The following is a 26,512-nucleotide window of genomic DNA, read 5'->3' as shown; positions in this document are numbered from 1 at the left end:
ATGGACATGAATTTAAAGTAAGACTAATCAGCATAGTTGCTTCACAGAAGTAGGTACAAAGGCAAAGAGCTGGCTTTAAAGTTGTGATTTTGCAAAGTCAGTGTGACAAAAAGGGGTAAACTAAGTTAAAAGTACATGCAAGTTACATGATTATAATGATTGATCCTGGGATTTAAGTTGATTATGACAGGAAGAGAAGGAACTTGGAGATTAGGGACAATGAAAAGGTGGTAGGGAGTGTTGGAGTTAAGTTACTAGATGTCTGGAAGACAGACAGTGGTGGTCAGATAATGAGATAGATCATGGAGGGGTTACAGTTTTTGGTAATAATGAGATAGATCTAAGTTATGACTGAGAGTGAATGGATGAGAATAGTAGAGAACAAGGTCAGTGGAAAACTATTCAAAGAACCTATAGTCAGGGTGTTGAAACAATTATCCCTGTATGTGATTAAAAATCGCCAAGAGTTAAATCAGGAGTAGTGCTGCGGGAAATGAAATGAGCAATGAACTAAACTTACTAAGAAATGAGAGGGGATGACCCAGGTTTTGTAGATTTTGTACATGATAGCAATGAAGAGATATTATTTGATTGTATGCAACTCAAAGCTGAGAGTTTTAAGGGAAGATAGGAGACATGTCTGGAAGCAGTAATGAGGAACAAGAACATTATCTACCCCATCTCCAGGACCAGTAATAGGAGGACTGTGGGAGAAAAAAATCACCTTGAGAGGGCTGCAGTGAAAGCAGTATCCTAAGATAACAGCCAAGTTTCAGACTGCTGGGATCCAAGCCAGGGAAAGGTTTCTGACTCTTCAGAATGCTGAGCTTTAGGCTGGGCACAGTGGCTCACACCTGTAATCCCAGCACTCTGGGAGGCCAAGGTGGGCAGATCATTTGAGCCCAGGAGTTCAAGACCAGCCCAGGCCACATGGTGAAATCCCATCTCTACACAAAATACAAAAATTACCCAGGTTTGGTGGTGCATGCCTGTAGTCCCAGCTACTCAAGAGGCTGAGGTGGAGAATCACTTAAGCCCAGGAGGTTGAGGCAGCAGCGAGCCATGATCACGCCACTGTACTCCAGCCTGGGCAACAGAGTGAAACACTGTCTCAAAAAAACAAACAATGCTGAGCTTTAAATCCCTAAATTCAGTAGGATGTCTCCCCTCAGCTCCCAGTTGTTCTTGGTGGCTCCAACTAGTTCATCTTCCCCAGGAGATAACAAATGAACAAATGAATGAGTTTATAAGGGGCGAGGATCTCAGGACTAACTTACTTCATAATCTTTCAAGTAATCATCTTGTTTTTAGCCCTCCACCTACTCCCTCTTGCTTTCCAGATAACTGATGCCTCCAATTCCTAAGCCTTTTCTGGGGTTCTATGGCACAAACATGCTTGCTTATTGCTAGTAACACTCCTCCAGCCCCCGCCCCAGACTTCTGCTTTCCCTGGTCTACTCAGTTTGTTCCTTGTTTTTTGCTTTCCAGATTCAAAGATTTTGTTGACATTGCCTGGATGCTGCCATCTTTTCTCTCATATTCTTTGTCCTTACATCATTTAACATTCCTTTACTGTAATTTTAGTGGCATTTCAGGAGGAAGCCATGTTTCCAGTCCACCTTTCTTTTTTGTTGTTTTTGAGACAGTCTTACTCTGTCACCCAGGCTGGAGTGCAGTAGCATGACCTCAGCTCACTGCAACCTCTGCCTCCCAGGTTCAAGCGATCCTCCCACCTCAGCCTCCTGAGTAACTGGGACCACAGGCATGCGCCACAACAACCGGCTAATTTTTGTATTTGTAAGTAGAGATGAGGTTTCTCCATGTTGGTCAGGCTGGTCTTAAATTCCTGGCCTCAAGTGATCCACCCTCCTCGGCCTCCCAAAGTGCTGGGATTACAGGCATGAGCCACTGCACCGGGCCAATCCACTGTTTAAAAAGTTGTCAACAAGAGTTTTGTTAAGGGGTCAGACATGTCTGACTGGTTGACTTTTCCCAGAATGCTGCTTAGTCCCTGAAAATTCCCAATAGGTCCACCCACCAGGCTTCTGGTATCCCAGTGGTGGAAACAACCTAGGCTGATTCTGAGTTTTCCACTGCATTTCTTCTTCTAATTGTCACTCTTTTCCATTCCTGTCCTTTCTCTCATCCCTTACCTGCTGATAATGAATCTTATCGTTTCTAAAATTCCACTCTCCTGGGGGCATCCACAGCTGGATCGTCTTCTTCACTGCCATTCCTCAGGCCTTAGAACAGGTCCCCTTCATACACCCTTGTGCTCCAACTGGTATTTATGAAACCTGTTCACTTCAATATACTTTCAGGCCAGGCTCACACCTATAATCCCAGCACCTTGGGAAGTTGAGGCCAGTGGATCACTTGAGGTCAGGACTTTGAGACCATCCTGGCCAACATGGTGAAACCCTGTCTCTACTAAAAATACAAATATATATATATATAAGCAGCTAGGCATGGTGGCATGTGCCTGTAGTCCCAGCTGCTCAGGAGGCTGAGGCATGAGAATCACTTGAACCCAGGAGGCGAAGGTCACAGTGAGCTGAGATCATGCCACTGCATTCCAGCTTGGGCAACAGAGCAAGACACCATCTCCAAAATATATCTGATCTATATATAGATCTATATATAGGTATATATAGATCTCTTATGAGAAACTCTTATGAGCTCAGTTTCTGCAGGACTGGGTAATTGCCTCCTCATTATGGTCAGCTCCAGCATCATTCAGATTCTCTGTCCTTACCCATTTCCAGAACAAGCAGGATGAAAATCACTTATCAGCATAGCACCCACCCTCAAGCACAAGGTTATCCGATGTTTTCAAGGAGTCCAGCATTTCATAACAGAACCCCCTGATTAGTTTGCTAACTGATGAAAGCAGAGTTAAATTCCTGTTATGCAGGCTTAGAGTACAGGAGATTCTATGTCCCCATTTCCTCTGTCCCCCAATCTATCCCTTGGCAAACACAAGTACCTCTACTAGAATAACCATACTCCCTCTTCCCAACCCACTTCTCTTGTTTAAGGTAACTGGCAGTGTTTGTGTATGTCAACAGCATCGGAGTATCTGGGTTCCCTGGAGAGTTAGATTTTCTGTATTAATTACAAATTGGGGGGTTACTCTGGCTCCAGTAAAAGCAATACCAGGATTGAAGTCCCCTCTCGGATTATTATGGTGGTTGGGATTTGCTGGAAGAAGCATAGGTCCAGAAAAGAATGTAAAAAAAAGGTGCTAGAAGGAAAGAATAAGGGCTATAGCATGAGGCTGCCAGAACCTTTGGACAAGTCACTATCTAAAAGCAAGTAAAGACCCAGCTTTTTGTCCATTCTAGTCAGGCACCTGGTGGCGTCTTTCAGAACATACTGGCCCGGCGGTGGCTCATGCCTGTAATCTCAGCACTTTGGGAGGCTGAGGCAGGAGGATCACTTGAGGTAAGGAGTTTGAGACCAGCCTGGCCAACGTGGTGAAACCCCATCTCTACTAAAAATACAAAAATTAGCCAGGTATGGTGGCGGGCACATGTAGTCCCAGCTATTTGGGAGGCCGAGGCAGAATAATCGCTTCAACCCAGGAGTTGGTGGTTGCAGTGAGCTGAGGTCGCACCACTGCACTCCAGTCTGGGTAGCAAAGCGAGAACCCATCTCAAAAAAAGAAAAAGAAAAAGAAAAAAAAAAAAAAAAGAGCATACCACAACCCTTTAATAAAACGGTCTCTGAGAAAAACAGCTATTACAATGTCCATGTACTTGACACCATGTGAGAAACAGCCTCCAGTAAGTCATTGGCCAGACAGGTAAGTATGAAATAGGATAACACTGTATTATATATAGCTCAGGATGCACTGAAAATAGAAGTTTGAAGCAACAGCTGACAGAAGAGTCTAAGCGATAACACACAGACTAGTTTGTCTCTGCTTCTTGAGAACAGCAGCCTGCAACCTTCAAACAAGCTCATAATGCATGAGTCAACAAGAAGCTATATTTGATTCACAATGCCACTTTAATAAAGATGCCCTAGAATCAAAGAACTTGGCATGAGAAATTATGCCCAGGCTGGGGTGCAGTGGTGTGATCATAGCTCACTGCAGCCTCTGAACTCCTGGGCTCAAGGGATCCCCCTGCCTTAGCCTCTGGAGTTGCTGGGACTACAGGTGCGCACCACTGTGCCCAGCTAGTTTTTAATTTTTTTGTAGAGGTAGGGTCTCATTATGTTTCCCAGGCTGGTCTCGAACTCCTGGCTTCAAGTGATCCTCCCACCTTGGAATCCCAAAGTGCTGGGATGTGCTCAGTATTAAATGTCATGAAGATACTGTTAAAATAATAATTGTGCTCAATAGTTGTGTCTTTATACTATTCTGAGTCTTAGGTTTCTTTTCTGTAAAACTAAACAATACTACCTTCTTTGCAGGGGATAGCATAGTCCCTGGTTTATAGTAAATGCTTTCCTCCAATTGAGTCAAGATATACTTCTCTGCTACCTCCATCTATTAGAAATGCTTGCCTTCTGTTACCAGAAAAACAAACACTTTCCACATGACAACTCTGAAGACAATAATCATACTACCATTGCGCTTTTCTGGATGTGTCACAAATTATATACATGTCCCTGCCTTACAAATGACATCTCCTATACACAGAGTCCTTAATATTGCTACATTCAATGTATAATCAACTAAAACATCAGTATCATCTTAATGTGAATTTCTGTTAATCCAAGTTCTCCCCCACTATGCAAGTGCAGTAAATATTTTAAAATGAAGGGGTGTGTGTGTGTGTGTGTGTGTGTGTGTGTGTGTGTGTATGTATATATATATATATATATATATATATATATATATATATATATATATATATATATATATTTGTTGTTGTTGTTGTTTTTGTTTGAGACAGAGTCTTGCTCTGTTGCCCAGGCTGGAGTGCAGTGGCACGATCTCAGCTCACTGCAAGCTCCGCCTCCCGGGTTCATGCCATTCTCCTGCCTCAGCCTCCTGAGTAGCTGGGACTACAGGCACCCGCCACCAAGCCCAGCTAATTTTTTGTATTTTTTTAGTAGAAATGGGGTTTAATCGTGTTAGCCAGGATGGTCTTGATCTCCTGACCTCGTGATCCGCCTGCCTCAGCCTCCCAAAGTGCTGGGATTACAGGCGTGAGCCACCGTGCCTGGCCAACAATATATATATATATATTTTTTTTTTTGAGACGGAGTGTCGCTCTATCACGCAGGCGGGAGTGCAGTGGCGCGATCTCGGCTCACTGCAAACTCCACCTCCTGGGTTCACACCATTCTACTGCCTTAGCCTCCCGAGTAGCTGGGACTACAGGCGCCTGCCACAACGCCTGGCTAATTTTTTTTTTTTTTTTTTTTTTGTATTTTTAGTAGAGACGGGGTTTTACCGTGTTAGCCAGGATAGTCTTGATCTCCTGACCCCGTGATCTGCCCGCCTCGGCCTCCCAAAGTTCTGGAATTACAGGCGTGAGCCACCGCGCCCGGCATATATTCTTAACTCTGTGTAAATTTTAATTTGTTGGTTTCATTCTTTTGAGATGATTATGAATATTGATTCTGTCACTCATTGCTTAAGGACCAGGCAGGTGAACCACTTGACATTTTTTATCATCAGAATAAATTGACAAAACAATATCTTTTGAGGTGGAATGGCAGTATCTTCTGAGTAGTAATTAAACCATAATTCTAGATGGTGATAACCGTCGTCATAATGAAAGCATGTTGCTTGTTGACTATTTAACCATGCTGTTTAAGTCATATTAAAAACATCAATACTTAAAAGTTTCCATTATCTTGAAAATACATTTATTTGAGATGCCATTTGGATAATGACTTTAACTATATATTAAGGTTCATTCAACCCTTTCCCTTTCCCTTTCCCTTCCCAAACCTCTCCTATTTGTTTGAACTAAAAATATTTCTTTTGTTTGTTTGTTTGAGACAGGGTCTTGCCCTGTCACCCAGGTTGGAGTACAGTGGCTCAATCATGGCTCACTGCAGCCTAGACCTCCTGGGTTCAAGTGATCTTCCTGCCTCAGTCTCTTGAGTAGCTGGGACTATAGGTGCACACCACCACTTCCGGCTAATTAAAAAAAAAAAAATTGTATAAAGACACATGCACACGTATGTTTATTGCAGCACTATTCACAATAGCAAAGACTTGGAATCAACCCAAATGTCCATCAGTGACAGACTGGATGAAGAAAATGTGGCACATATACACTATGGAATACTATGCAGCCATAAAAAAGGATGAGTTTGTGTCCTTTGTAGGAACATGGATGCAGCTGGAAACCATCATTCTCAGCAAACTATCACAAGAATAGAAGACCAAACACCGCATGTTCTCACTCATAGGTGGGAATTGAACAATGAGATCACTTGGACAAGCGAAGGGGAATATCACACACCGGGGCCTATTGTGGGGAGGGGACAGGGGGAGGGATAGCTTTAGGAGATATACCTAATGTAAATGACGAGTTAATGGGTACAGCACACCAACATGGCACATGTATACATATGTAACAAGCCTGCACGTTGTGCACATGTACCCTAGAACTTAAAGTATAATTTAAAAAAAATTTTTTTTTTATTTGTAGAGAAGGGGTCTTGCTATGTGGTCCAGGCTGGTCTTGAACTCCTGGGCTCAAGTAATCCTCCAGCCTCAGCCTTCCAGAGTGCTGGGATTACAGGTGTGAGCCACGGTGTCCAGCTATATTTCCTTTTCTAGAAGTGTTCTCTCAGACTGTTGACTGGCCCACCATAAAAGATTGTTCCCGTATATGAAGCTCTGAGTGACTACCATATGCCAACCACTCTATATGAATTTTCTCATTTGACACTGTGAGATAAGCACTTTTATTACTTCTGTTTTATAGATTACAAAACCAAGCTCAGTGAGGTTCACTAATTTGCTCGACATACAGCCAATAAGAGACACCTGAAGGGCCAGTAGCAATGGAGGAACAGAAGACCCTAAGAGAAAAATGCTGATGCAATTAGACTGTACCTGGTCTCCCCCACCTTCCAGACTGGGGCCCTGACACAAAGACTTTGTCAGACAAGCACAGAGAGGGGAAGATTTCACTTTATTGTTACATCAGTCTCACAAATAAACCCAACACAGCCAGAAACACTGAAACGATAAAGTGCCAATGCAGAGAGGCCTGGCAACAGTAGGAGGGAGGAATCCAGTTCTCCTCCTCCACGTCCCCAGCCTGGAAATATATTTCTATTACACAAGAGTGAGGGCAGCTGACATACCAGGCAACCCATTGTATAGACACTTTGAGCTAAGAAATAGAAAATTGTACCAGGTAGGGCCTGTGCAGGGCAAGGAAATAGAAAAAAGTCAGAAAACGTTATTTTCCCAAATGAGTCAGGCATGGAAATATCAAATGATAAAAACAACATTTTTCAAACTCCCTGTATTTGAGATAGACATCTAATAACGAATGAGACAGGTTTGGTACTTCATGCTACTGCCTATTTTCAGAACTATGACATGGGTAGACACCCTTTCTCCCACACCCTCAATCTAAGGTACCCGAATTTTTTAGGACTCCTGGGAAAAACTGACCTCACCTTCTTACCTTCCCAGCCCCAAAAAATTAGACCCAGTGCTTCCTCATGCACATCAAGGAGATGTGGGCTAGGAGAGTAATCAACTTGGAGGCATTTAAAGAAAGTTAATGAAGCTCGAGACTTCCCATAATTGTCTCAAGACATTTTTCGGAGCCTCTATCAAGCCTGGGATTTAAAACATAATTATTTGGTTAGAAAATTCAAATGTTTTGACTGCATTAAATGAGATTATATCTGAAGCTGAGTTCACCCCAACTATTTCAATTCCAAAACTAGAAAATTATTGACTAATCTTCAGAGGCCAGAAGAATCACTAAAAGTTATCTAATCATCCCCGATACCATATCATCGTAAACTCAAAGGGCCAGAAGCAGTCATGTCTTTCCAGAACCTGAGAGTTCCTGGCCTCACGCAGTCCATGGGGAATTGGAATCCAAATAAGAATAAACCAGAACGGGCCGGGTGTGGTGGCTTACGCCTGTGATCCCAGCACTTTGGGAGGCCAAGGTGGGCAGATCACGGGGTCAGGAGATCAAGACCATCCTGGCCAACATGGTGAAACCCCAACTCTGCTAAAACACACACACACACACACACACACACAAAAAGCCGATGTGGTGGCATGCGCCTGCAGTCCCAGCTACTCCAGAGGCTGAGGCAGGGGAATAGCTTGAACCCGAGAGGTGGAGATTGCAGTGAGCCAAGGTCGCACCACTGCATCTCAGCCTGGTGACAGAGTGAGACTCCGTCTCAAAAAAAAAAAAAAAAAAAAAAAAGAATAAACCAGAAGGAACCTTCAACATGCCTCACTGTGGCCAAGACTTAAGGCTCAGAGTAGAACTTTCAAGTAGGGAAGTAAAGGGTGAACTTTACTTCAACTTTGTACTAGGGTAAGAGGCAGGCCAAAGTACTGCCGTGAAAGGTAGGGAAGGAGCATGGAGAGGCTTCAGTGGAAAAGTACATGTCCCCACTAGGTAAGAGAATGGGGTGTTGCCAGAGGGAGTGCTGAAGGCTGGTAACCCTGGGATCACCCCTGCTGAGCTTTAGATGTAGCCTCCCAACCGTGGCTGTGCTTAGCTTTCTATCTAGCTTCCTTAGGTAGAGGCTGATAGGAGGGGGGCCTAGGGAATGACCCCATGACAACTGACTGCAGTATGGCTGCCTAGTTGTTCAAATGATGGTCACCAAGTTCCTAGTCTTTAGGGAGCTTCTGTGAGGCCCAAATCATTCAGAGTTCCAAAGGGTTGTTTGGTAGGGGCAGTTGCTGAACACTAGACAAGGTAGTTGGTAGTACTTGGCAAAGTTCAAAGTGGGATCCTTTAAACAAAAACACTGAGAACTACTGCTATGATGCAGGGTAGACTTGGGAATATCTTAAAGGGATATCCACAGCTACCTATTTTTCTGACTTGTCCAAGCACTTCTATAACCAAACTGAAGGGGAGATTCCATTACAGACACCTGCGTGCCTAATGTGACACCCCAATCAAAAAGCTTCAAGAAACCTTGTATTCTCCCCAACCTTTGAGAGGGGTCAGGAAATACTGGGCAGTTATAAAAAGTTGTCTTTAACATTGTTGGCACCTGCTCTGCCTCTTTCCTTGTACCAGGACAGAATTGAACGTCTCAATTCCTTGCCTGAAAATGTCATTCCCTACCTCCCAGAAAGGTTTATCTAGGTAGGCCTCTCCACCAGTTGATTATTCATTCAACTCCCTTCTGTTCTGGCCTTGCTCTTCCCCACCCTCCCCACCCCCCCACTTTCTCTACTCCTGGTTTCCAGCTACTTAAGTCCTTGGCAGACACATAACAGGATAGGCAGAAATGCTGATTGGATCTTGGGAGTAATCAACGTCTGACAGTGACACCCTGATTTACTTAAGCCTTCAATTCCATCTCAGAGAGGGATTAATATTCCTCTGTCTGTGGTTCCTCCTTTCCTCCAAGAGGTTCACAATGAGAAACCATTTCATTCATCTTTGTATGCTCAGTTTTTAGGCACCAAGATGAGGGCCCAAATGTGACAGTTTGGGGCAAGGAAATTTTAGTGGGCTTGGCACACAGGAGGGAGAGCTACGCAAATCATCCTAGCATCCATCTCCAGAGCATATTCCTCCCCTGCTCTGCCCTTTTCTTTCTTTCTTTCTTTTTTTAAAACACATTCTCACCTCTTTGCCCTCCTGTTAAAGGCTTGAATACAAATGAGGCAGCATGGGAGTCCTGGCTTGGAAATCAGGTCTGCGTTCTCAGTCCCTTCAGTCACTGACCTAATATATGAACTTAGACAATTCACTTGCCTCTCTGGACCTTTAAATGAAAGAGTTAAACTGTAATAGATGATGTCTCTGGGCTCTTTCACGTAATCCATACTTGAAAAATCAATTAATCAATTTGAAGAAACTCTAATTCCAAGACATAGGTATCCTGGCACCTGTTTGAAACAGCTGAAAGGAGGTAAAGGTCAGGTTCCTGTTTATTATACATTTTAGCTATAGGAAAAGAAGCAAATATATCTATGGAGACACAGAACCTGGCAGCCCCTATACTTGACTAATAAAAGCAAATTCCTGGAAGCAGCAGAGAAATAGGCCACAAGTGAGACTGGCAGTGTCAAAAAAGGTCTATAAATTAAGTGATCAAAGGAGTAAAAAACAATGGCTATAACCAGACAAGATCTCTAAGCATAGACTATACTCTAGAGAGGTCTGAATGGGAAGGAGCCCCTAGAGCTTCTATTAAATGGAAGGACTTGGTCCACAGCAAGTTGCTACGGCATTTGGTTCAAACCCAGTTTTCTCAATCTGTCAACCCGGTGTGTATGCACATGTGCAGACATGCTGCAGGCTGTAGTTATGCTTCTGAAGTGCTGAAATGAGAAATAAATATCAGAAGAAATAATGCCATATTCAGAAAAAGTTAAGCTGAAGGCAAGTAAAATTTTGCTTTCAAAGCCACTCATTTCCCTACCACTCTGTGTGACATGACCATTGCTCATTCTGATGTGTGCACTACAGAGTTTTATGGGATGGTGAACTCTGGGTGTGGGGAAGGGTAGATTTGTAGTATAACTGAAGCCAAAGACAGGATACAACCCCACGTCCTGTCTAAGAACCACCACTGCCCTGCTCGCAGCTCATGACAAATGGATATGACTTGATCTGACCCACTTGGGCACTCACTTGTCTTCATTCAAAGAGACTGTCTCCACAAAAGGGATTTCTTCCTTGTCTGTCTTCCCCATGATCAGCCGGTGCTTATCCAAGTTTATGATGCACTGAAAACAGGAGAATCACTGGTAACTTGTCAGTGATACCACTATGAGTTCCTGTGTAAGAGGATACCTGCCTCAGAGAGGAAGTATCAAGGGGTAAGAGGAGTCAATCTTACCTTCAGAGATCGGAGAGTCTGTAGACCAAGGGACAAGTTTTTCTCATTGTCATCTAATAAAACAAAAAGATGATTAAGATTTAGCCATTTCCACGCTTGCTTAGAAGTCGGCCTAATCACTATTAGGTTCCACCCATCCATCCAATAACATCCAATAAGCATATATTGAGCATGTGTTATTTTCATTTTTTTGTTATTTTTACTTTTTTATTTTTTGAGATGGAGTTTTGCTCTTGTTGCCCAGGCTGGAGTGCAGTGGCACAATCTCAGTTCACTGCAACCTCTGCCTCCCAGGTTCAAGCAATTCTCTTGCCTCAGCAGGAGATTTGGGATTACCAGCGCCCACCACCACACTCGGCTAATTTTTGTATTTTTAGTAGAGACAGGGTTTCACCATGTTGGCCAGGCTTCTCTCGAACTCCCGACCCCAGGTGATCCACCCACCTTGGCCTCCCAAAGTGCTAGAATTATAGGTATGAGCCACCGCACGTGGTCAAGCATGTGTTGTATTAAGTAATTTTCCTAGATCATTAAAGTTACAAGGCAATAGAGCCAAGATGCAAACTCAGGTCTTTTTTACTCTAAAGGACAAAGGTCTTTAGACAAAGACCAATAACTTGGAGTAGTCAAGAATAAAATGTATGAGAAGTGTGGAAAGTGGTGGGAAATTATCAAAGGATTTATGGCAAAGGAGTAAGTTGCTCTCTGTTTCTAGTTCATGGAAAGCTCTCAGGGGACATTTTCACCTGTACATAAAAATGTGTTTTCTTGCTCCTTTTTTTTTTTTGACATGGAGTTGCACTCTTGTTGCCCAGGCTGGAGTGCAGTGGCGCGATCTCTGCTCCACCTCTCGGGTCCAAGCAATTCCCCGACCTCAGCCTCCCAAGTAGCTGGGATTAAAGGCATGCGCCACCAGTCCCAGCTAATTTTGTATTTTTAGTAGAGATGGGGTTTCTCCATGTTGGTCAGGCTGTTCTTGAACTCCTAACCTCAGGTGATCTGTCCACCTTGGCCTCCCAAAGTGCTGGGATTACAGGCATGAGCCACTGCGCTCGGCCTCTTGCTCCTTGAATTTTTTTTATCTGACCTCCACATTTGTTTAACTGATTGATTCTCAACATGTCTTGAATGTAGCTCAGGGCCCATCTAGTACTTTGGAGACCAAAAATTGGGACAAGATCTATAGTACAGAAAAATGGGAACCATTTTGAAAAAGTCAATATTTACAGGCATGAGATCTCATGAGGTTTTGTTGGGGGTAGGGAGAGGGTTTATGTTAGGGTCCATAGGTCCCGCCCTCAATTCTGCTTACCAACCACAGCTGCTGGGCAGTCCAGGCGGAGAGAGCCCAGTGTGATCACTAGGTGTTCAATCTGGCCCACTACTTTGAGATGCCGGGGTAGAGAAAGCTTTTCTCCTTCATGCTTGTGGGATTTGACAAGCTCCTTGAGTCTGCACCAAAAAGGAAGATACCAAAATCCCCTTGACAGAGATTCCTGATAGAATCCTGCAATGCCTACCTTCTGACCTACAACTGGAATTCTCCAGGGATCTCCTGGGATTAATTTACCAAAAAGTGCTAGCCATCCTACATTTGTTGTTTCAGCACTTTGTCCTAAACATGCCAGGGGGATATAAAAACACTAAAGACTCATCTCCCATTCTCAAAAACCTTACATCACTTATGTGTATTGGTGAAGACAGGGGAACTGACATATTCAGAGAATCCTATTCTGTATCCTACTGTCCCCACCATTGTGTGAGGCAATTGAGTTAACATTTCCTTTTACCGATCTGTGAGTAACAGATACCAGAGAAGTCAGGTTAATCCTAATTTTAGAAGGTGCTTTGTTCAATGTCTAATTTTCTCATTGTCCTTTCCATTTCGTTCTGTCTTCATCAGTCTGTCTTAGACTATAATGTTAGTGGAGGCAAGTACTTATTTGGTAAGTGCACTGATATTCGTATCAGCAAGGAATATCACGGAGAAAATCCTTGTTAATTTAACTTGTCTGTGCAGGGGAGGAAGGAAAGAAACAGTACCAAGGTTTCACATGTTACATAAGCTGATTGTAATAGCTAGCACCAGAGCTATTATGGGTTGGTGGATAAATAATTATGGACTTTCTGTGCCAATACTTCTGCTTTCCTCTATTTCCTCTCTTTTGATGTTATAGCCCATCCAAAAGAAAAATAATTGCAGTTTTACAGATGGTTATTAATTCCTCTGGAATCATGGCAGTCTGCTGCCTAATTATGCACCAGGACATATTAGTCTTTCTGGAACCATCATGTTGCACTATACTTCATCTTTTCACCACATAAAAAGCTCAGGGCTGGGTGCGGTGGCTCATACCTGTAATCCTAGCATTTTGGGAGGCTGAAGCGGGCAGATTGCTTGAGCCCAGGAGTTGAAGACCATCCTGGGCAACATGGCAAAACCCCTTCTCTACAAAGAATACAAAAAATTAGCCAGGCATGGTGGTGCACACCTGTAGTCCCAGTTACTCAGAAGGCTGAGGCAGGAAGATCACTTGAGCCCAGGAGGCGGAGGTTGCAGTGAGCCGAGATTGCACCACTGCACTCCAGCCTGGGCAACAGAGTGAGGCTCCACCACACAAAACAAACAAAATAAACTACTGGCTAATCATCTTTATGATGGCCCAGGCCCAGGCCCAGGCCCAGGTGTAGTAGCAGCTGCAGTCCTCTTCTCAGTTCTGATGGATGTTTCTTGGGGACAGGCAGTGCATCCTCCAGAAAGACTCTGAGTAAGCTAAGGCCCACCACATCCCTACTTTTATTCATCTGGATGGAGTATACCAACAGGACAGCTCCTTTTAATTTGCTGTCTAGTAGATCAGGGCAGGACACACAATGAGCCAGAGGTCTCAGGCTCTCTCATTCAAGTTCAGAGGTCTTTGCTCAAAACTTAATAGGGGGAGTTAACAGAAAGCCAAAAGTTTCCATGCTCACTGATTTCTCCACTTGCCTGATAACCCACCACTCCTCCCCTCTACTAAGGACTCTGGTTCCAGCTGAGATCTGAACTCTGCATACTTCTCTTTGAGCTGCCATAGAGATGCTCACCATCTCTAACCATAAAATAGAGTCAAGTGAAGAGTACACTCACATCTAAGTTCCACTCAGTACAAGTGGCTACTTACCCCAATCTGTCCACACAGGCCGAAGAGATGAGATTATATAGGCAGCCTGTGTCAACCAAGGCTTTCACATCCTTTCCAGCACACTGTGGGGAGGAAATGTACTGTTCAACAAGAGCCAGAGAAGCAGAAGGGAAAGGAGATGCAGACAGCAAGCAGCAGATGTCATATGAAAGGCAGGGGTGGAGAGCATCCTCCCAATTATGGGTTATAGTGTCCCATCTTTACCCACTGCTAAGTCTGCCTTTGACTGGCTCTTGTTCCTGCTGAATCCAGAGCTGACAGAAGATCCCCCAAAAAACTCTAGATGTTTTCTGCTACATAACAAATAGCTCTTAAACTTTTTTTTAAAATCACATACCCATTTGTAAATCTGATGAAAGCTTTGTTCCTTCTTCCCATGAAGACACACGTGCATACAAAATGTCACATACACTTCCAGTGTTGCATGGAATGGCCCTTTTAAAACTTACTTATGAATTCCATGAGACCCATACTCTATAAAGTCAGGGGGAGAGGGTCCCACATCCTACTTTCCAGAAAACCCTGGAAAATCTGTCCTCAGAACATTACCTGGCAAGAAACCAAAATCATGTCATCCTCCTCAGACTTCTTTAGCCCCTCAGACTTAGCCTGATTGAGTTTGTTCGTCTTAGAGGCCCAAGGGACACGGCCGCTTCGGAGCTTAGACAGGTTGGTTTCCATGAGGCGCCTCTGCAGAATACTATGGGGTTGCTTGAGGGATAGAAAGCAGAGACTTCTTAGTGACAGGCCACATCCCTCTTTCCCATTGTCCCCCAGGTACCATAAAAATAATGAAGGAGCCTCCCATAACTGAGCTCTACCTTTGTTTCTCATTTATACTTCCTTCAAGTGAGGACTTCACTGGTATTGTCAGAGCAGGTACCATAAACCAATTTGCAGTAGGCCACCCTGAATGAATGAAAATGCAAGATATGACACTGGGAAATGTGGAGAGGGCCGATAAATATTCTAGGGCTTAAGAGAACTGAGGGCCCTTGTTATTTGGACTAACCTAGGCCTGCTACCTTTCTTCCCCTTACAAGAGCATTTCAAGGGAAAAGTGGTCTCAGTCTAGAATAAGTGATCTCTGTATCTTCCCAGGTGACAGCAAATCACTGCCCTATAGAAACGGCAGCTCATTTTCATAGGCTGAAGAAACTTAGCTAACACCGGTATTCAGAAGCTCTGCCTACTTCTGTGTCAAGTCTCACTCTCTTATCTTTCAGATGCAGCCTGTAGATACCTTAGTGGCTGGCTCTCCTGTGGGCTGAGTCACCCATGGGTGGATAGGGTGAAAAGACAGGAATTCACACTTGCTGAGCAAGCCTCTCAGCAGACACACTTTGAAACCTGACAGAACACATAAGAATCATCGTTGCTGGCATCCTCTGGACCTCAAAACACTGGTTTCTCCTGCCCTATCTTATCATCCATTTCCCTTCCCTTCAATGGCCCAAAAGTGGGGGTCTGAAGGGGGAAGACACTGACCAAGAAGCAGGAGACTTAATTAGACCTTATATGCATGCCAGGATGCCTAATGTTAAGAAGCAGAATGAGAAGTGTGAGTTTAAGTCTGTACTTTGATAGAGCTTAGGAGAGTTCCTAGGGCAGATATAATCATGCTCCACCGTTCCTATTCAAAGTGGCCTCCAGAAAATTTAAGATATCTCTTGAAAAAAAATCCTTTGACTGGAGAAATCTGTATACACAAATATCTTATGCCCAGCTACAATAGCATTTAAAATTCCTCAAAGGAGAGTGTTTCACCCCAAGTTTCTATCTAACATATACCAGATGACACTCTGATTCTATGGGGAAGGAAGTCACTCTTAGAAGCCCAGAGCCTAGAACCTTTCAAGGGGAGGGGCTGGCACTGGAGGTCTTCAGTATCTGCCACCTTTCAGATTCCTAAGGAAGAATGGAGTCACAGCCATGACTCATTGTAACCCCAGTGAGATGAAGAAATGGATTCCCAAAATACACTGATTCTTGGCAAAGCACATTCTAAATTGGTATCTTTGGGAAAAGTGGAGGGAGAGGCACTTGTAAAGAAAATGAGAGCTTCTTAGCTTGACAAGGAGCTGGAGGAAGTACTAACTCTGTCAGATTTTCTGATGCAACACTGGGATAATGCTTTGCTTCTCAAAAGAAACAAAAATGCTTCATTCGAATCTCTCTCACCAGTAAGACTGGATTCCTAGCTCAAGCCATACTAAAGCAGGGTGTTTGTTTCTGTTACATCTGTGCTTACATCTAGGACCTACTCAGATAAAACTGGACTTGTAGAAGTGAGGACTGGAAGGAGTTTCAAAGACCATCTAAACAAAGCCCTCTTACCTAAAGTTTGGGGATGTCTTCCTACATTGGTCTTGCTAAAAACTTTATCTGGTTCTTAATCTTGCAAAGGAGCCTAATCATTAGTGGAGAGATGAGACAAACGAGGGAAGTTCTGAAATCATTCTGCTTGAATTCATCCCTTTTCTGTATTTTCCTCTTTCTACTGGATTCTTCTTCCACAAGTTATAAAACATACTAAAAGTTCCTAGATATTGGGGAGAAAACTCCTCCACAAAACATCAGATCCTGCTGCCTTGACTCTACAACCTCCTTTAATCACCCTCCTTATCTGGAATGGTCTTTTTTTAAAAAGCCTAAACCATGACATCTATTTCCTGATATCTCATATTTCCTTCACTGAGAACACTTCTTATCCCATACCAGTAACGACCTCTGATTTCCAAATACAGTAGACATTTTCAGCCTTAATTTTACTAGATTTTTCTAGTGAATTTGGCCCTGCTGACTGTTCCTTTACTTGTTCTTTAGTAACCAAAAAAAGGTTCAAACACATGCTCAATGTAAAATATTTAAGTATCACTGAAATATATAAAATAAAAAGCAAAGGCCAGGCACGGTGACTCACGCCTGTAATCCCAACACTTTGGAAGGCTGAGGCAGGTGGATCTCTTGAGGTCAGGAGTTCGAGACCAGCCTGACCAACATTGCAAAACCCCATCTCTACTAAAAGAAAAAATACAAAAATTGGCCAGGCGTGGTGGCATGCACCTTTAATCCCAGCGACTAGAGACGGGGAGGCAGGAGATCGCTTGAACCCAGGAGGCCGAGGTTGCAGTGAGCCTAGATCACACCACTGCACTCCAGCCTGGGCAACAGAGCAAGACTCTATCTCAAAATAATAAATAAATGAACAAATACATAAATAAATAAAATTAAAAGCAAAAACCTCCCCAATCTCTCAAACCCTTCTCAGTCCCACTCCCGACAAATAATGATCATTAAATTTAGAAGTATATCTTTCAAAAAATATTAATACATTTATAAACATATAAAAAAAATACTATAAAACTGTTCTGAAATTTTCTATTTTCATTTAATATATAAGAGGCAATTTCTGGCTGGTCACGGTGGCTCACACCTGTAATCCCAGCACTTTGGGAGGCTGAGGCAGGTGGATCACGAGGTCAGGAGATGGAGACCATCCTGGCCAACACAGTGAAACCCGTCTCTACTAAAAATACAAAAAATTAGCCAGGCGTGGTGGCAGTCGCCTGTAGTCCCAGCTACTCACGAGGCTGAGGCAGGAGAATGGCATGAACCTGGGCGGGGGAGCTTGCACTGAGCTGAGATCGTGCCACTGCACTCCAGCCTGGGCGACAGAGCAAGACTCCGTCTCAAAAAAAAAGGCATTTTCTATGTCACTATACATAATTCTTTTCATTCTCTTTGATAACTAAAAAGTATTAATAATATAGTTCAGGAATAGAAAATTTACAGCCAACAAACCCGTATGAACCTCAGAGATGTTTTTCTCTGGTCATTTTACTATGCCTACATATCTTAAGTAACAATATAGCTGCATATTTACCTCTGCTTCCAGTCAAAATTTCACTAAAATGACAGTAAAAGAGTAAGTCCTAAACTCACAAAACAAAAAGAACAATAAAGAAGAAAAAAAAGATGTTGACAAAATTCTGGAATCTCAATAGCAGGCAGAAAAGCAGCAATAATGACCTGGACTAGAGAAAGCTAAGTGCTTTATACCATTTCACTTCACAGACAGCTGAAGCGGCAGAGGCTGCCAGTTGCTCTTTAAAATCCTTGTTCTCCTCTTCTTCACAGGAAGATACCTAGATTCTTTCCTGGCCCTCCTTGCGGTTAGGCATAGCCATATGACTGAGTTCTACAGAATAGAATGTGAGTGGAAGTGACATGCATCATTTCTATGCCTGGCCCATAAAAATCTCCTGTGCATACTTCTCCATATTCTTTTCCTCTTCCCACTGGCTGGAGTGGAGATGACCACTATGGTAACCTTCTCAGAGGCCACATGTTGAAGACAGAAGAGCTACTGTCTCTAAAGGACTAAATGGAAGAGGCTGTCTTGCTGACTTTTCCACTAATACTGTTACTTAAGAAAAAATAGTCTGGGTGCGGTGGCTCACACCTGTAATCCCAGCACTTTGGGAGGCCGAGGCGGGTGGATCACAAGGTCAGGAGATGGAGACCATCCTGGCTAACTCAGTGAAACCCCGTCTATACTAAAAATACAAAAAATTAGCCAGGCGTGGTGGCGGGCGCCTGTAGTCCCAGCTGCTCAGGAGGCTGAGGCAGGAGAATGGCGTGAACCCGGGAGGCGGAGCTTGCAGTGAGCCAAGATAGTGCCACTGCACTCCAGCCTGGGCAACAGAGCAAGACTCCGTCTCAAAAAAAAATAAGAAAAAAGAAAAAAGAAACTATTTTGTTTGAGCTATTATATATTTGCATCTAGCTGTAAAAGCAGTTGTCTTACTGAAACTAAAAGGCTGAGGGGTTAGAGGTATCAGAACCTCTACAATTGAAGGATACAATTAGGGTTGGAAATAGACTAAAGTCTTCATAAGACTCTCACTTGACCCAGAGAACTGGGGAGAATGCCAAAAGTTTACTCTTCTTGTAAGAGTAAATAAAAAGACTGATTAGTTGATAGCTTGGCTAGGCTTTCAGGTTTCGAGAACAGCTGAAGGGGAGTGGGGAGTATCATACTAAGCCAGAACTGAAGGACATGAGTTTAAAGATTGAAAGGCCCCACATGGAGCCTACCATAATGAATGAAAAAAGATCCACATCAAGATTTCACATCACTGTGAAACTTTGGAATAGCATGGATGACAAAGATCCCACATGATTCCAAAGAGAAAAAGATGATAAAAATACAAAGGATTGGGAATCAGAATAGTATAGGACTACTCAACAGTAACAATCAAAGCTAAAAGACAATAGAATAATGCCTTCAAAAATCTGAGGCCGGGTGCAGCAGCTCATGTCTGTAATCCCAGCACTTTGGGAGGCTAAGGTGGGCAGATCGCGAGGTCAGGAGTTCGAGACCAGCCTGGCTAACATGGTGAAATCCCATCTCTACTAAAAATGCAAAAATTAGCCAGGCATGGTGGTAGGTGCCTGTAATTCCAGCTACTCAGGAGGCTGAGGCAGGGGAATAACTTGAACTCATTGTGGAGGTTGCAATGAGCTGAGATCGTGCCACTGCACTCCAGCCTGGGCAACAAAGTGACACTCTGCCTCAAAAAAAAAAAAAAAAAAAAAAGTAAGACTAGACAGATAGTGATGAAAACAGTTAATTAAGAAATACCATTTACTTGGAATTTACTTGGAGATACGGAGATCCCTAACACAAGCAACAGCTTTAAATTTTTTTAAGTTTTAAATTATTTACATTAAAAATTTTTAAATAAAAATATACCCCATGTAGCAGAAAGAGTTCAGCCACAAGAAAAGCCAACTTACAGCAGTTTAAATGGAGATTTATTTTTCTCACGTAACAAGAAGTCTAGAGATAGAAGCTGCTGATACTAACTCAGCAGCTTAACAACTTCAGGGCTATTGGCTCTGTAATTCTCTTGGACATTCCTTCATGGTCACAGATGAATACCCCAGCTCCAGGCATTATATCCACATTCAAGAAATGAGAAAGGAGGAAGGACTACTCTAACATAATCAATTGCTTTTATCAGAAAAGGAAAAGCTTTCCCAGAAGTTCCTTTGGCAGTTTTTTGCCCATATCTTCTTGGTCAGAACTCATATGGCCACTCCTAACTTTAACAGACATTGGGAGATAATTTAGCTTTTATGATCTCTATAGAGGAGTCAGGCATATAGAAAAGGGCTAAGAATGGGTGATGATTTAGCCAACTAACAGTGTCTGCCAGATGCAAAAACTAAGGCATGTGCACACACACCATGTAACTTAGGCAGGTATAATGCCAGGTTATCTTATAACCAGCTTAGCATCTATTTTCTTATGTCTGCCCTAGTTTCTACATTTTAAAACAGCAAATCCTTGACAGACAAGTTTGTTGTATAAACATACCTTAACTATTTACTAATGGGCATTTAGATTATTTCCATGTGTTTGCCATTAGAAACAATGCTGCAATAAACTCAACATTTTATTTACCCTGAAACACTCCTCCACTGGCCTCTAAAACCACCTGTTTATTCTGTTCCTGTCTCTTTCACTGGTTCCTTTGCCTGTGTTCATTTCTTAAATATTAGTGTTCCTCATTGCTCTATCTTTGGTCCTTTGTCACTCCACATATATTGCCAGGGCAATTTTATCTGTTTTCATTGCATAAATTACTATCTTTATGATGATGACTCTATCTCATGTCCAGATGTCATCTCAATTCTAGACCCATAGATTCAACTACCTTTTTGAACTTCTCTACTTAGACATTCCACAGGCACTTCAAACGTAACTTATCCCACTGATATTTTCTATAAAACTTGCATATTCTCCCTTATTCCCTATCTCAGTGAGTGAAATTCTGCCTCCTCTTATTTTCTTCTTCATTTACTGTTACTGCTAAGCCCAAGCAATCTCCTAACATTACTTTCATGGTCCTCTTCCCCTACAGTGGTTCTCTTGCTAGTTGTATTAAAGAAAAATCCGCGATTTAGCATTCAAGACCTTCCACTACCACTCATCCTCCTTCCCAATCTCATCTTTTAAATTATTACTCCATGAAAGCTTTCTGCTTTCAGCAAATTACCAGTTGTCACATGTTACCTTGGGTGAATCACTAATCTCTATGAGCATTACTTTTCTCTAAACCTTACTCTCTTGATCAGTAATAAAAGACATTTGAGCTCCAAAGTCTTGTTCAGTTTTAACATGTTGGGTTAATTCCTTTCCAACAACCTTGGTAAGTGGCACCACCATACATCCATTCTTGATTTTTTCATTTCCTGACCTCCCATCAAAAGTGCTATGGTACTCTGAAACATACCTGGAATTGATCTGCTTCTCCCCATCTTTACTACCTCCAATCTAATCCAAACCACTGTAATTTCTTATCTCTACTGCAACAGCCTCTTAACTTCCATTCTGCCTCTTCTTTTACCCTTCTCCAGTCCATTCTTTGCATGGAAACCAGAGTAAGCTTTTTAAAACATAAGTCAGATAACACAGTACTTTACTCAAAACCCTTCAATGGTATCCCATTGTTCTTCAGAAAAAATCCAAACTTTTTACCCTTCTCTATACAGCTCTGTACCAACTGGTCCTTGCCTCTCCTTCCATATACAAACCACTCTCCCTTTATTCATTCAGATTCAACACCATCCACACTCACTTCCTTGCTCAAAATTCCTCTCCCATTCCAATCTCTTTGCACCGGCTGTCCCCTCTGCCTGAAATGTTCTTCCCCTAACATTTCTAATGGTTAGGTCCCTCTTATCTTCCAGGTCTCTGTTCAAATGTCATTTCCTCACAGATACCTTCCCTGACCATACAACTTAAAGTAGGTAGGTCACCTCTTTAGTTACTAACAAATCTCACTATTTCTTTCATAGTAATTATAAATACATAATTATTTTGTGTATTTACTTGTTTATATTTCACCCCTGCCCTACTAGCATGTTAACTGCACAAGGGCAGGGACCGTGACGGTCGATTTCAGCTATATCCTCAGCTCTTGATATGGTACTGAAAGAAATCTCTACCCCTTCTTTCTTCAAAAAGCCTTTCTTTTTTTCTGAGATGGAGTCTCACTCTGTCTCCCAGGCTGAAGTACAGTGGCACAATCTTGGCTCATTGAAATCTCCGCTTCCCGGGTTCAAGCAATTCTCTCACCTCAGCCTCCTGAGTAGCTGGGACTACAGGCGTGCACCACCACACCCAGCTAATTTTTACCTTTTTAGTACAGATGAGGGTTCACCATGTTGGCCAGGCTGGTCTCGAACTCCTGACCTCAGGTGATCCACTTGCTGTGGCCTCCCAAAGTGCTGGGATTACAGGTGTGGGCCATCAGACGCAGCCAAAAAGCCTTTCTTGATTAATATCATTGAATTCTTTCTTTCAGAATCCCTTCAATATTTGTATGTTAAAGAGTTTGTACTACTTGTATCCCCAGTCTATGCCTGTTTTATAAATGTGGTTAAGTGGTTCTCATTTGTTTAATGACATATTGGCTCTCCAAGGGATGTCCTGTTTTTCAACATACATAGTACTGACCAGGTACACTGGCTCATGCCTGCAATCCCAGCACTTTGGGAGGCTGAGGCAGGACTGCTTGAGGCCAGGAGTTTGAGACCAACCTAGTAACACAGTGAAACTGTGTCTCTACAAAAAAAAAAAAAATTAAATAAAAATTTAATGTGGTGATATGGATGGCTAATCTATAGGGCACACCACACAGACCTGCTCCAATAGACAGATTCTGTTCAGGTATTTTATGGTAAGTTTGCTTTACTGTGTTCAACCGTCTTTCCCCCAGCCTCATTCCTAATTCTAGTCAGTTTTGAAAAAGCATTGAGGTCTGATCAGAAGCAATCATATGTAGGAAAGAAAAACTCTATTGCCAGACAAGTAAGAATATGGTCTAATGCATACAGGTAAGTATGATATCATTTAGGAAAGACAGCACATTATCACATAACATGACTATTTTTAAAAATTAAAAAGTCCTTAGCACAATGAGAAAAACTTTAATGAACCTGGTAGCTAAAACAAGATAAATTACAACAGGCAAATTTACAAGAATGGAGATGTTTTTCTCCAGCTTCATCGAGTTAAAAAAAAAAAAAAATCAGGGCTGGGTGTGGTAGCTCATGTTTGTGATCCCAGCACTTTGGGAGGCTAAAGTGGGCAGATCACTTGAGACCAGGAGTTCAAGACCAGCCTGTGCAATACGGCAAAATCCCATCTCTACAAAAAATACAAAAGTTAGACTAGTGTTGTGGTGTGCACCTGTAATCCTAGCTACTCAAGAGTTTGAGATGGGAGGATCTCTTTAGCCTGTGAGGTCGAGGCTACAGTAAGATGTGACTGCAGCTGCATTCCAGCTGGGCAATAAAGTGAGAACCCGTCTCTTAAAAAAAAAATCAAATATAATATTACTCACTCATATCTCTGGTTTTAGTTCTTAATCTAATACAGAATGAACAATATAAGATAAAAGGATAAATGCAAAAGGGCCAGACAAAAATATAATTTCCACAGAAGACTTTGTATCAGCCAACTCCATATACACAGAAATAGGCAAAGGCACTTTCCTGGGGCCAAGACAACATGACCCCCTTTGATTTCCTATGGTTGCCTTCTGCCAGTCCTAAAAGGGCTGGCAGGCTGATCAAGCAGTGAACATTACAGAAACAGCATAGTAAGAGGTAGATAATTCAGAAATCCCAGCAGTATAATTTAAATGTTGGTTACTAGTATGAGGGAAAACAACCTACAACCTTCACAAACCCAAAAGTCAATTACAACTAATTTTTCCTCTCTCTTATCTCCCTCTGATGCTATCCTCTCCCTTTTCTTGGACCCCTTCTGTCGAGATTATACTATAAACTACTTCAAGTAAGAACTATTCAATTAATTTTCGCATCCTCCAAATTTCCCTTGCAGTGAGAGAAAATTGAGTCAACACTAGTCTATCCCAGATGTATTTATAAAGTAAAACAATAATAATGTACTTCTAAGGTCACTTCTAAGATTGTACTGAGGCTGCAACAACAGTTCCAAGAGTTTAAGCATGCTGCCTCACCCCAGTGCTTGCGGCTCTCCTAGCCCTACCTCGGTCTGCCTCGGTTTCTGTAATCTGGCTGTTCTGTGCAATCACTTGTACACTGTAGGTGTGAAAACAGTGAGAGAGGGAAATCAACTCCATGACGGTGGGGCACAGAAAGCATGAACCATGATTCAGAGCCTCACAGTCAACTGCCATGTGTATGTGTCATACTCAAGGCAATATCCTGCTTCTTGAGGCTCCTTCCTCTTTGCAGCTTGCTGCCTGTGCTCTATGCTATCAGCCCTTCGTGACTCAATTGAGACAGACTGGAGTCAGAAAAGTGGATGGAATTCCTACACAGCATGAAGTAGTATAAGAAATCCTAGGCAGAAGGAAGCTAAGGTAACTCTCAGGGCTAGGAAACTCCTTGACAACCAAGGACAACCAAATCCAGCATTTAAAAATTCCATATTTTAATTCTTCTCTTAATATAATACTTCCTTCTTTATTGATTGACGAGCATTCTAGGAACTAGGATAGGATTATTTGGCCTGAAGGAAAGAATATTTCTCGAACCTGATTTGTTAAATGAATCAAGATTGCTTTAAAGTAAAAGAAGGGAAAAGAGAGTTACCTCTTTTGCAGGAGCACATTTCAATCACTCATCACTCTGGGTTAGCATAAATAAGGGAAACTATCCTGCAGCTTGTGCAAAAAGCAAAGCAAAACAAAAAAACACAACTTTCAAAAAACAGAGCAAGATAACTGAAGTAGACAAACCCTGCAAAGAAGCAACTAATGGCAGGGAGGAGAAAAATTATACTGGTACCTGTGTGTCATTAGAGCTGTTAAATTAAAAAAAAAAAAAAAAAAAAAAAGGAAATGGATGCAGAAGCTCTGCCCTCCTGGGGCCAGAAATGGCAATTTCAATGAATTAGAGCTAACAACCACATCCAGAATTAAACATTTCAAAAGCTTAAAATAAAAAATACTAGAAAAATTATGCAGAGCACCTATTTCATTTGTTAAAAGACATTTAATTAGCGTTTCATACATTACCACCCAAATGAACAAAGCGATTGTGAAATTCAAGAAAACAATCAAACTACAAGAAAACTCCAGATAAAACTACAAAGTTAAACATAAACTTGACCCAGGACCACTACAGAGGCTGAGGGATGACAGATACAGTTCTTTATATTGGTCACCCTTTCATTCTATAGAAAGAGGACAGTACCATTTTTTACCCCAGGGCTCCTGTCCTGGGGTGCTTCTACTTAATGCCAAGAAAAACCGTGCTAGAAAAAAAGACTGCAACCACCCCAGCCCCAAATGCACACATTAGCTGGTCGGTAAGATGGGAGCAGCCTGGCTTCCTCCCTCTACTCACTCCTTGGGGGCGGGGCTGGAAGAGGAGAATGATGAAGAGATGTTGGGGGTTCAGGAAACCTTCACATTCGACCCCTTTTCTCTCTCCCCACTCAGGATGGAAGGTCAAAGGTACATAGGACCAAAACTAGAGAAGTGGATTTTGCATAGGGGGACAATGGATTCAACAAAAATCTTCTGGATCTGGCAACTGTCAAAAAAAAATCCCTTTCCACTTCTTTCCCCCTCACACGAAGTCATTAGGAATCACCTCTGTCTGGGTCATAGAACCAGCCACACAGCGTAGGAGGCACAAGCCCCACGAACAAAATTCGGTATTAAGAATAAGGGGAGAGAAAGAAGACCCGAGGGCAAGAGGGCAGGGCAGGACCTCTTCCTTCCTCTGGAGAGGAGACATCCAGGGAGGAGATACAGCCGAGGGGAGCGCGAGCTGAAAAGCTAGGACGGAATCCCCACCAAAACCGCAGCAGGGGTGCTGGAAGGGGAGGAATCCGCGACGCAGCGACCGCGAGCCAAGGGCAGCGGCGGGCCGGGCCGTGACTCAGTGAAAGCCGCAACGGCCGGGCCTCGGAAGACCGCGGGCGCGAAGCCGCCGGGGCCAGGGCAAGAACGGCGGCGGGGGCTCACCGTGTCCTTGGACGAGCCCAGCTTCTTGAGGCCGTCCAGGGGCAGCAGGTCGGCGGAGTCCTTGTGGATGAACTGCACCGCCTGCTTCATCCGGCGCTGCTGTCGCAGCGACGCCGCCTCCCGCATGTCGGTCTCCTTGCGGCCGCCCTCAGTGAGAAGCCCTGAGTAAAACATCCTTGAGGCGCCGGCGGCCCGGTCGCCCGCGGCTCCCCAGCAGCCTCAGCCTCGAGCTCTAGCTCCTCCAGCGCCGCAAGGGCCCCGCGCCGCGCCTTTTATAGCCGAGTGTGACGCCGC

The 26,512-nt window shown here is 43.1% G+C and overlaps 1 protein-coding gene and 1 long non-coding RNA gene across 3 annotated transcripts in view; one reads left to right on the top strand and one right to left on the bottom strand.

Moving 5' to 3' along the window:
• The window catches only part of LOC139357512 (uncharacterized), a 66,540-nt gene that overhangs the window by 7,006 nt on the left and 33,022 nt on the right, over positions 1-26,512 (top strand). The window lies entirely within an intron of this gene.
• LOC105488750 (nuclear receptor interacting protein 3) lies at positions 7,091-26,496 on the bottom strand. 2 transcript variants are annotated; one of them, XM_011753143.3, is made up of 7 exons: positions 26,219-26,496; positions 14,727-14,888; positions 14,157-14,239; positions 12,305-12,444; positions 10,993-11,045; positions 10,785-10,879; positions 7,091-10,471 (listed from the first exon to the last, which is right to left on the bottom strand). In XM_011753143.3, the coding sequence occupies exons 1-7, from the start codon at positions 26,390-26,392 to the stop codon at positions 10,456-10,458; spliced, it is 723 nt and encodes a 240-aa protein (XP_011751445.2). In that variant the 5' UTR covers positions 26,393-26,496; the 3' UTR covers positions 7,091-10,455. The 2 variants fall into 2 exon arrangements, with proteins under 2 accessions (XP_011751445.2, XP_070931223.1); XM_071075122.1 differs by having other exon boundaries at positions 7,091-10,049; positions 26,219-26,447.

This window comes from Macaca nemestrina, chromosome 12 (assembly GCF_043159975.1).
Source record: "Macaca nemestrina isolate mMacNem1 chromosome 12, mMacNem.hap1, whole genome shotgun sequence".
NCBI lineage: Eukaryota > Metazoa > Chordata > Mammalia > Primates > Cercopithecidae > Macaca > Macaca nemestrina.
This window is presented reverse-complemented; position numbering and strand designations above follow the sequence as displayed.

Bases quoted from the DNA above. Each gene is read 5' to 3' on its own strand.
- LOC105488750 (XM_071075122.1), bottom strand. From the start codon at position 26,392: ATGTTTTACTCAGGGCTTCTCACTGAGGGCGGCCGCAAGGAGACCGAC. The intron at 14,240-14,726 runs GTAATGTTCTGA...TCCTCCCCACAG, and splicing joins TGATTTTGGTTTCTTGCCAG to TGTGCTGGAAAGGATGTGAA. The intron at 10,880-10,992 runs GTAAGATTGACT...TCCTGTTTTCAG, and splicing joins AGACTCTCCGATCTCTGAAG to TGCATCATAAACTTGGATAA.